The sequence below is a fragment of the Rhinoraja longicauda genome, chromosome 21, assembly GCF_053455715.1.
Source record: "Rhinoraja longicauda isolate Sanriku21f chromosome 21, sRhiLon1.1, whole genome shotgun sequence".
Taxonomy (NCBI): Eukaryota; Metazoa; Chordata; class Chondrichthyes; order Rajiformes; family Arhynchobatidae; genus Rhinoraja; species Rhinoraja longicauda.
This window is the reverse complement of record NC_135973.1, coordinates 20347434-20357994: the sequence shown is the minus strand read 5'-3', so window position 1 is coordinate 20357994 and position 10561 is coordinate 20347434. Positions and strand designations below refer to the sequence as shown.

The window sequence follows — 10561 nt, the reverse complement described above, 5'->3', positions numbered from 1 at the left end:
TGTGGCTGTTAGCTAGACTTTAAATCAGTTTCCCTTCACAGATACTGCCTGACTCATTGAGTTCCTTCAACACTTTATTTAGGGAATAGGGAGAGAGGGAGAGAGAGAGATCATGTGCAGGTTGTTGAGAATAGTTTAATTTAGCATCATGGTTAGCAGAGACATGGTAGACCAAAGAACCTGTTCCCATTCTGTGCTGTTTCGTGTTCCCTTAATGTGGAGCCTTCATTGAATTCTCATGGGGCAACATGGCGGGGCAGTGGATAGAGCTGCTGACTCACAGCGCCAGAGACCCAAGTTCGATCCTGACCATGGATTTTGCACATTCTCCCTGTGACAGCGTGGGTATCCTCTTGGTTACTCCGGTTTCCTCCCACATCCCAAAGATGTGGGGATTTGGAGGTTAATTGGACCTTTATACGCTGTCCCTTGTGTGTTGGCAGTGAATGAGAGTGGGATAACATCAAACTAGTGTGAATGTGTAACTGAGGGCTGGTGCAGTGTGGATGGGCCGAAGGGCCTGCTTCCTTGCTGTATCTCGAAACTAATGACTATACAACAAAGATTATAAACTGATACGGAAAAAAAACTGAACCAAGGGCTCTGGAAGTTTCAAACAAGAAACGATACCCCAGCAGGTCGGGCGACACCTGTGGGGAGAGGAACAGCTGATGTTTCTAGTGTCCCTATGTCAACCTCTCCGGAAGTTGCCGAGTACGGCTGAGCTCGGCCGCTCCGGACACAGCCGACCGGTGACGGAAGTGGCCGAGCTGCCTTCGGCTCTCCGGATGTTGCCGAATACGGCTGAGTTCGGTCGCTCCGGACACAGTCGACTGGTGACGGAAGTGGCCGAGCTGCCTTCGGCTCTCCGGAAGTTGCCGAGTCCGGCTGAGCTCGGCCGCTCCGGACAGCCGACTGGTGACGGAAGTGGCCGAGCCGACTTCGGCTCTCCGGAAGTTGCCGACTGGGCCGGCGGTTGATCTCTCGCCCCAGGAGCAGCGTGTCCTGGCGCTGGGTGAAAGCGGCGCCAACATGAAGGGCAACGTGAGGATATTGCTGGTGGGAGAACGTGAGTGAGGGAGAGTGGAGGGGGAGGTGATACTGGCGGAGGCAAGTTCAGGGAGAGGCAGAGAGAGAGAGAGAGAGAGTGAGAAAGTGAGAAGAAGGGAGTGGAGGGAAGTCTGAGGGACTGGGAAAGGGGATTGAAGAAGAACGTGGAGAGGAGACTGAAGAGAGGGAGGAGAGGGAGAGAGAAGGGAAAGGGAGGGGGATAGGAGGAGGGGGAGACAGGAGAGGACGATGAAAGGTAACTGAGCAAGGGGGGAAGAAGAGGGACTAAGTTTGAAGGGGGAGAGGGAGAGCGCAGGGGGCTGAGGGGAGGAAGATGAGAGGGGGCTGAGTAGGGGGGAAGGAGGGGGACTAAGTGGGAAGGAAAGGGGATTGGGGAGTAGGCGGGAGGTGAGAGAGGGAGGGAAGTAGGGAGAAAAGATTGATGGGGAAAGTAGGAAGGAGTGAAGGAAGAAAGGAGAGGGAATGAGAAGGATAATTTCAGGGCCAGGTACAGGAGGGAAGTGAGAGGGCCGTATGGAATGAGGGGAGAGAGGTAAGAGGGAGGAACTAGAGGGACGGGCGAGGATGGAGGTGTCAGCGCGGACGCGGTGGGCCGAAGGTCCTGTCTCCGCACTGTATCTCTAAAACTAAACTAAACTAAAACTAAAAGGTCTCCTCTGACTGTCTAAAGAAAACAATCCAAGTTTATCCAATCTCTCCTTATAGCTAATAGACTCCAATTCAGGCAACATTCCGGTGAACCAATCTCTTCTGGACTCAATGTCAAGTTCAGCAATTCAAAGGAACTTGCCTTCACTGTATCAATATTAGCTATTTCTGCTTCAGGTCAATATCTGTAATATTGTCAACTTTCTCTGTCCTAGCAGGGCCTGACCAGAAGGGCACTTCCTACCTACCAACATGCCTTTCTCTGTCTCTCTCTGTCTCTCTCTGTCTCTCTCTGTCTCTCTCTGTGTCTCTCTGTGTCTCTCTCTGTCTGTCTCTCTTTGTCTCTCTCTCTCTCTTTTTTTTTTTTTTTTTTTTTTTTTTGAAGGTTACCAGCAGATGACTTGACCAATCATTTATCATCTAGGTGACCCTATCACCTTCTATCCGAGGGGAATCCACATTTCATGAAAATGGAAACTATTTCAGAAGCACTGGTGTAGAATATCTTGTGGTTGGTGTAGATGTGACAGGGATGGAGGAACAGGGAGAATGGAATGGACTTCTTGGGAAAGGCAGGGTTGTCCGGGTATGAAGGGATATGGATCACAACCTGTTCCTGTGCTGTTCTGTTCTATGGGGCAGGATGGAAGGCAGCATAGTTGAAAAAGCCGTGGGAGTCCGGAGGTCAGAACGAATGTTTGTATCTCAATTATCTCCTGAGACACGGACAGAGATGGAGGAAGGGAGGAGGCAGAGGTGCACCATGAAATGTTTGCGTTCTGTATGACAGCAGAAAGCAACACCGTAACAATTATCAATGTACTGAAGGAAGGGTTGAGAGAACGACCAGAGTGGGACCGAAGCGGCTCCACATACCCCACTGTAATGGGTGTATCCGGGGCCAATGTTAGCTCTCTCTTAGCTACGTCTTTGATTTGGAACAAGTGAGTTGAGTTGGAAGAGAAGTTGTTCAATGTACAGAGTAACCAAAACAGATCCGACTAAACTGAAGTGCTTCTTGTGAGAGGATAAACTGTGCTGACGATAATGCTCTTTCTTTGGGTTCAGCAATTAATGCTTTTCTTTTCTGTATCCACAGCTAAAGTTGGCAAAACGTCACTGATCATGTCCTTGGTCAGTGAGGAGTTTCCTGAGCAGGTGAGTGTGGATTGGAGAGCAGCAAATGCAGTGGGACATTCCCCCTCCCCGAGGGTCTGGTTATGTCTCCCTCAGACGGTGGCTGATCTCTGGTACATCACCCTGTACTTACCATTCCCCACCAGCTTCTCAAAGTTGGGAAGACCTTGGAGGCAGCTGTCACAGGACTAGGGTACCACAAGGTGTACCCCAATAAGAGTAGATGTCGTCAGAACATTCAGAGACCTTGACTGGATATTGTAGATGCAAGGAACTGAAGATACTGGTTTATTTAAAAAAAGACACAAACTGCTGGAAGAACTCATTCAATCAGGCAGCTTGTCTGATTCCCTGTGTTACGTAGAATTAAGTCCCCCAGAACTGTTCAGTTGTGAACATGCGATTGCTCATATTGCTGGGTTACTTTCCCTCCCAGAGTAACTTGGCTGGTGAGTAAGTTTTGTAAGATATTTGCCTGATGTGTGGCCCTGTGGATTCTGCACTTATTTATTTTGGCACGCGAGAGTAAAACTGTCACAGTTTACCTGATCTTTTGATTCAGGCTGCAGCTCTCTGGGTGTGGAACATTCTTTCTCCTGTCAATGTGTAAAATGTCCCTTCATGGCTCCTCCCCAGTCACTCATTCAGTGACTGAAGCTGTGCTGGGCATGGAGGAGAGCCAGCAGCAACACAGAAAAGTGCTGGTGCAGCAGGCTACGAGGCCAGCAAATACTACGTTGGACCTTACTGTTTAGAAGTAAGCTGATTTATCTTGGATTGATCTGTGACCCTGTCCAGTGTGATATCTTCATTCTGGCCCCAAAACAGGGAGGTATTGATACCTGAGAGCAAGCTGTGATGTATCAGCAATTTCCAACACCTTTTTACCAGACCAAAGGTCAGTCTCCTGTTGGATCATGCAGTAAGCTTGATCACTGACCTCATTTAGAGATACAAACAGAATATTTTGTATCCCTTAGTTCCAGAACTCTGTGTGCCTCGCAAGATTCCAGCATCTGCCGTCTGTAAACAGAATATGTTGGAAATATTCAGTTGGTCAGCACTGATGAAAGGTTATTGGCCTGATACATTAATTCTTTTTCGGTCTTTAGACTTTAGAGATACAGCGCAGAAACAGGCCCCTCGGCCCACAGAGAGAGGCACAGTGAGGCAGCGGTAGAGTTGCTGCCTTGCAGTGTCAGTAACCTGACTACAGATGCTGTCTGTACGGAGTTTATACATTCTCCCTGTGACTGCGTGGGTTTTTTCTGGGTGCTCCAGTTTCCTCCCACGCTCCAAAGACGTACAGGTTTGTAGGTTAATTGGCTTCGGTAAAATTGTAAATTATCCCTAGTGTGTAGGTTTCATGCTAGTGTACAGGGTGATCGCTGGTCAGCACAGACTCGGTGGGCTGAGGGGCCTGTTTCCGCGCCGCATCTCTAAAGACAGAAACAGAGTTAATGTATTAGGTCAATAACCTTTCATCAGAACTGGGAAGAATTAGAAATCAAATGTGTTTTAAATTGCAGAGGAAGCAGAGGGGTGGAGACCAAGAGAGACTGCATGCGACAAGAGAGGGTGGTGAAGGCTTGTTCATCACAGCTGATCCGTCTTGGGGAGAAGTAAATAGACAGATTAGAGAACGAAGAAACAACTAAAGAAGTGCAGGAACTGAGGAATACAAAATCTTGTTGCATTGAAATACAATGATGAAAATACACAGCAGATCAGGCAGCGTTTAGTTTTTTGTTTAGGTTTAGAGATACACAGAGTCCACGCCAACCGTTGATCACTCGTTCATACTATTTCTATGTGACCCCACTTTTGCATCCACTTCCAACACAGTAGGGGCAATTTACAGAGGCCAATTAAACTACAAACCCGCACGTCCTTTGAATGTGGGAGGACCCGGAGGAAATCCACGTGGTCACAGGGAGAAATTGCAAACTCCATACAGACAGGACCCAAGGTCAGGATCGAACCCAGATCTACAGAGTGAGAAAAATAAAGATAATATTACAGAGCGGTGACCTTTCATCGGAATACGGAAAAACTGATGATCTATAATGGCTGACTTTGCTGTTGAACCCTGAGGGTTGCAGATGGCTATAATGCCGAGATGCTGTTCCTGAAGCTGACATTGAGCTTCGTTGGAATAATGTGAAAGCCAAAACAGAGGCTCAGAGTGGAGTGGGGTGGGGTGAAGAATTCAAAGAGCAGGTAGCTGGAAGATTGGGGTTACTCTTGCAGGCTGGACAAAGTGGTCAACCAACCCCTGCTTGGTTTCCCCAAGGCATATGAGACCTCATCGTACACTAAATGGGAAGAAGTGCAAGGATATAGGATTTTTTTGTAAGGACTGTTTGAGTCCCTGGATAGTTAGGATGGGAGTTAGTAAAAGGGCAAGCACTGCCTTTCCTGCGGTTGTTTGCTTGGGAAAATGCCAAGCAGCAGAATGGGTGTTGGCAGAGATGGAGGAGTGAACTGGGGAGTTGCAAAGTGCGCAGTACCTCAGAAGGCTGAAGGAAGAGAGAAAGAGAAAACATGTATCGTACTGATATATTGAAGGCGCTCGTACAATGGAGAAACTGGGGAGGTAGAATGGACCTTATTTGAAGCAGGGTAGTAGGGTAGAGATGATAATAATAATAATAATAATAATAATGCATTACATTTATATAGCGCTTTTCAAACACTCAAAGACGCTTTACAGGGATTACTAGAACATAGAGAAGAAAATAAATAGATAAATAAGTAAACGAACAGAAAAAGGAGACAGAAGGTGAGGTGACGGTCAGTGATTGAAGGCAGTGCTGAACAGGTGAGACTTCAGTGATGTTTTGAATGTGGTGAGTGAGGAATGATAACTGGGAATCTGGCATGTCGGTCACTAAGTTCTCCCCTGCCATGGAGATGGAGGAGTGGAGAATCAGAGCTGGACATGGCGAAAGTGAACAAATGAAGAAAACAGTACTGGTGCAGGATCAGACAACTGTGGAAAGTGGAGAGAGAGAGAGAGAGAGGGTGAGGGTTAGAGGCTGGTTGATTCTCACTGACACATTCATGATCTGTTCGTTAGGTGCCGGCACGTGCTGAGGAGATCACCATCCCTGGAGACGTCACTCCGGAGAGGATTCCCACTCACATCATTGACTACTCAGGTAAAGGATCTGTCGCTCACCTCGCCCGGGAAATGTATCTCGGTTTGCTGCCTTTCCTGCTGCATTTACTATTTAAGTATTAGCACTGTTGTCTCTGCCTCTGAAGATGAAGGGTTTCCGCTCCAGTTTGGAGATTGAAGTGCAATTGCAATTACTTTGGATTTTGGTCCAATTTATTTGGAATAACTGATCATTTATTGTTGCTGTTGCCTGTGAAGTGACGACACATACGAATGTCTTTGTTTTGGTGCATTTCTCGTGCATATATGTTCATAAGTTCTAGGAACAGAATTAGGCCATTCGGCCCATCAAGTCTACTCCACCATTCAATACGATACAATAGAAGTTTATTTATCCCATGAGGGAAATTGATCTGCCAACAGTCATAAAAACACAAAATACATGAAATTAAAGTGACGAGTGGAAAGGATTGGGGATGTGCAAACATTGGGGAGGGAGGGGGGGAGGAAGGAGAGTTATTCTCAGGAGAGTCTGCCCCACGACAGAAGGGGGAGGAGTTGTACAGTTTGATAGCCACAGGGAAGAAGGATCTCCTGTGGCGTTCTGTCCTGCATCTTGGTGGAACCAGTCTGTTGAAGAAGGTACTCGTTGACCAGTGTATCATGGAGGGGGTGAGGGGTATTGTCCAGGATGCTCCGCAGTTTGACTTGGCCTCCATAACCGTCTGACAATGAATTCCACAGATTCACAACCTTCTGACTAAGGAAATTCCTCCTCATCTTTTACTCTGAGGCTATGCCCTCTGCTCCTAGACTCTCCCATGACAAATAATGCTCGAGGCTGACCCCAGGGAACAGTACTGAACGAGCACTCTGCTGTTAGACAGTGTCTTTGCATGAGATGTTGAGCAGAGTCTGTGCCTGCTTTTACAGGTGGACAGAAAAGATCCCTCACAGAGGATTTGCAGACGAGGAGAGGTGTTTCCCTTGGTGATTTGGACAATATTTATCCCTTAATTAACATTGAAATGGCTGATCTGTTCATTATCACCTGCGGCTGCTTGTCATGTATAGATTAGTTGTCATGTTCTCCCGCTGTGCAACAGGTTGCAGCTCAGGGAATGCCTCGGCAAGTCGCCAGTCTGGTGTGTGACGTCAGACTGCTCCAGACGTGCACTCTTTAAAACTGACGCTTGAAGCACCCTGACCTCGGCCTCAGCAGAAATCGGCTAGGTTGGCACAAGCTGAGGCCTGTGTGGATCATGGGGAGAGAACAGTCGATCTGTTACCTGACTGAGAACGCTGAGTGGTGCTTGCGTGTTAAAAGATTTGGAGCTACTCATGTAAAACTGAGATTGTAGGAACTTTGTTTGAAAGATGCAGCATTGAAACGGGCAATTTTACCCACTGAGTCCATGCCGACCATTGATCACCCGTCCACACTAGTTCTATGTTATCCCACTTTCTCATCCACTCCCTGCACGCTAGAAGCGATTTACAGAGGCCAATTAATCTACAATCCTGCATGTCTTTGGGATGCGTCAGGAAATCAGAGCACCCGGAGGAAACCCACGCGGTTGCAGAGCAAATGTGCAAACTCCACAAAGACAGCGGCCAAGGTCGGGATCGAAACCGGTCACTGGCGCTATGAAGCAGTGGCTCTATTGTGCCGCCCTGCCACGTGTGACAGAGACTGATGAATCTTGGAATTCCCTGCACCAGAGGGTTGTGGATGTTGGAGTATTTAAAGAGCAGGTTAATACATTTTTGAAAGCAGGGAATTGTGTGTTAAAGAGAACTGGCATAGAAGATGAAGCCTGAGACAGATCAGCCATGATCACATTGAATGTCAGGGCAGCCTTGAGGGGCTGAGTGGCCTTCATTGGTGACCAACAGACTTCAATGGAGACCCTCAGACGATCTTTAATCGGACTCTACTGGACTTTATGTTGCACTAAACATTCCCTTTATCATGTCTAAAGATGGCTAAATAATATCATGTATAATCATATACATGACAATAAACTGATCTACACTACTGTCATTTGTATGTTCTTGTGTAGCCCAGTGATGTTCATGTTGCAGATTTGAGCAGTGTTGGTGTAAGTGGGTAACAGTGTGTTCATTTGTTTGCAGCATCGGAGCAGACAGAGGACGAGCTGCAGGATGAGATTAACCAGGTACGGTGCTCCCCGGTCAGGGGCAGAGCCACATATTGCCGCTCTGGGCTGCCCTGCTGAATTCTTTAGAAGCGCACTTGTATTGAGGCAAAGGGTGGAATTGTTTTTTGGCTGAAAGCCAGTGAATAGAGGACCTTGCGTTGTTCCTCGTTGCTATGGTCACCTCTGACAGGTGGTGAATGATGGCCTGTTAATTCACATCAGTTCCCCAGCCTCTGTTGACGTCGATGAAGTCCTTTGTGCCTCCACCAGCCAACACCCACAAAGACGGGCTCTTGAAGGAGGCCACTGTGTGAGGTTCAGGGCTGTAGGCCCAGAGACCCTGATCAGCCAACAAGTTCAGACAATTGGATCCCCTCAGATACTCAAAGATTAATTGCATGGGGAAGTAAAAAACAAACTAGTGGAAGAACTCAGCAAGTCAGGCAGCATCCGTGGAAGGGAATGGGAGTCAACATTTCAGGTCGGGACCCTTCTTTATTCAGTTACTGGATCCTGGGGAAGTTTATGTTCTGAGGACCCTGGATAGGCTGGGTCTATTTATCCCAGAACCTAGGAGGCTGAGAGGTGACTTTATAGAGATTTATAAAATAATGAGGAGCATAGATGACGTGAACAGTTACAGTCTATTCCCCAGGGTAGGGGAGTCTAAAACTAGAGAGCACTGGTTTAAGGTGAGGGGGGAAGAATTAAAATGAGATCCGAGGAGCAGCTTTTACACACAGAATGGTGCGGATATGGAACAAGCTGAGAGGAAATGATAGAAGCAGGTACAGTTATAACAGTTAAAATACACTTGGACAGGTACATGGATAGAAAAGTTTGGAGGGATTTGGACCAGGTGCACATAGGTGAGACAAGCTTGGTTGACATGGACAAGTTGGGCCGAAGGGCCTGTTTCTGTGCGTTCTGACTCTAGACTGGGTGTGGATTCCCTGTTCTAGACTTCCCTCACTAGGGGAATGATTCTAATGGAAATCAGCTTGTCATGTTCCCACAGAATCAGATATTTCAAACTGATCTCTTCGTATTCTCCAGAACCTCAGAGTATATCCTGTCAGAGTCTCTAGGCTTTATTTACACCCAGCTTGACCGACTCCAACCTCCACAATAGGGCTGTGACACTCCATGGGCATTGTCCCCTGGGTAAAGCCTTTACTGTTGATCCTCGTCGGCTAACGTTTTCTTCCTCTCTTTTTTCAGGCAAACGTGGTGTGTGTTGTGTATGATGTAAACCAGGAGAGCACCATTGAGAAGGTACTGTACCACCTTGTATCCTGCATTGGCTCCCCAGAAACTCTCTTGTGGCTGAACTCATTAAGGAAAATATATCACAAAAGCAAGTTTTTGTTTTATCAGAAATAGTCTTGAATTACCGTTTTTAAAAACCTGATTAGTTCAATTAAAAAAAAAATTAGCATTTGACAAAATCAAACATTTTTCGATTATTTAAAAACATTTTCAGATATATTTATAAAGCACAACCTCATTGACATGGTCAGGAATAACAACACATGCATGCTCAGTCATATTTTCCCACTTTCAACCAGACCAGCATTGTTTGGCCACTGAGCGATCCATCCCACAAGCAAATGTGGCATTATGGTCTGTGTGACCTTCTTAAAGCAAAGTTTAACAAAATATTCAATTTGGCAACATAGAGTTCTATTGAAAAGGATCGTGATTTTTTCCAAGTAAGCCTCTGGAAGTGTTTTTCCATTTAAGTGCACAGTGGAGCAGTGGGTAGAGCTGCTGCCTCACAGCGCCAGAGATCTGGGTTTGATCCTGACCTCTGGTGCTCACTGTGGAGTTTGCCCGTTCTCCCTGTGACCACATGGGTTTCCTTCGGGTGTTCCGGTTTCCTCCCACATCCCAAAGATGTGCAGGTTTATAGGTTAACTGGTCTCTGTAAATTACCCCTGGTTTGTAAGGAGTGGATGTGAAGGTGGGATAATATAGAACCAGTGTGGACTTGGTGGGTTGAAGGGCCTGTTCCCATGCTGCATCTTTCAATCACCCTCTGTGCTGCGGTGAGGATATGTGCCTCTCGTGTGGGCCAACAAGAAGTCATTTGCTCCATTGTGCCTGTGCCAACTCTTTGGTGGACGGAACAAAGCAGTAATTTTCATTTGCTTCCTCCAGAAATAATTTCCCTTTTAAAACCACAGTTGAATATGTCTCCACCACCCTATCAGGCTAACTGATAAGGACTTACTGTGGGTGTAAAAAGAAAAGTAAATAATTCCTTATTTGCTGCAGTCTTTGAAGTGGGCGTATGGGCAAGAATCTCTTCTCGCAGGGTCACGGCTTGCCCTTTCCTCACAGCTGCACCTCCTGATCTGGGAGCCTACGTGCGTGCAGACTAGTACGTTTGTTTGGAGTTACACAGCTATCCGCTGCAGCT

At 46.9% G+C, this 10561-nt stretch overlaps 1 protein-coding gene across 1 annotated transcript in view; it reads left to right on the top strand.

The window, feature by feature from the left end:
• The first annotated feature begins 962 nt into the window (after positions 1-962).
• The window catches only part of rhot2 (ras homolog family member T2), a 29470-nt gene continuing 19871 nt past the window's right edge, over positions 963-10561 (top strand). The window contains exons 1-5 of the mRNA XM_078418027.1: positions 963-1069; positions 2819-2877; positions 5936-6017; positions 8114-8157; positions 9361-9414. Coding sequence (XP_078274153.1) covers positions 1033-1069; positions 2819-2877; positions 5936-6017; positions 8114-8157; positions 9361-9414 — 276 coding nt within the window. The 5' untranslated portion in view covers positions 963-1032. The remainder of the gene's footprint in view (positions 1070-2818; positions 2878-5935; positions 6018-8113; positions 8158-9360; positions 9415-10561) is intronic.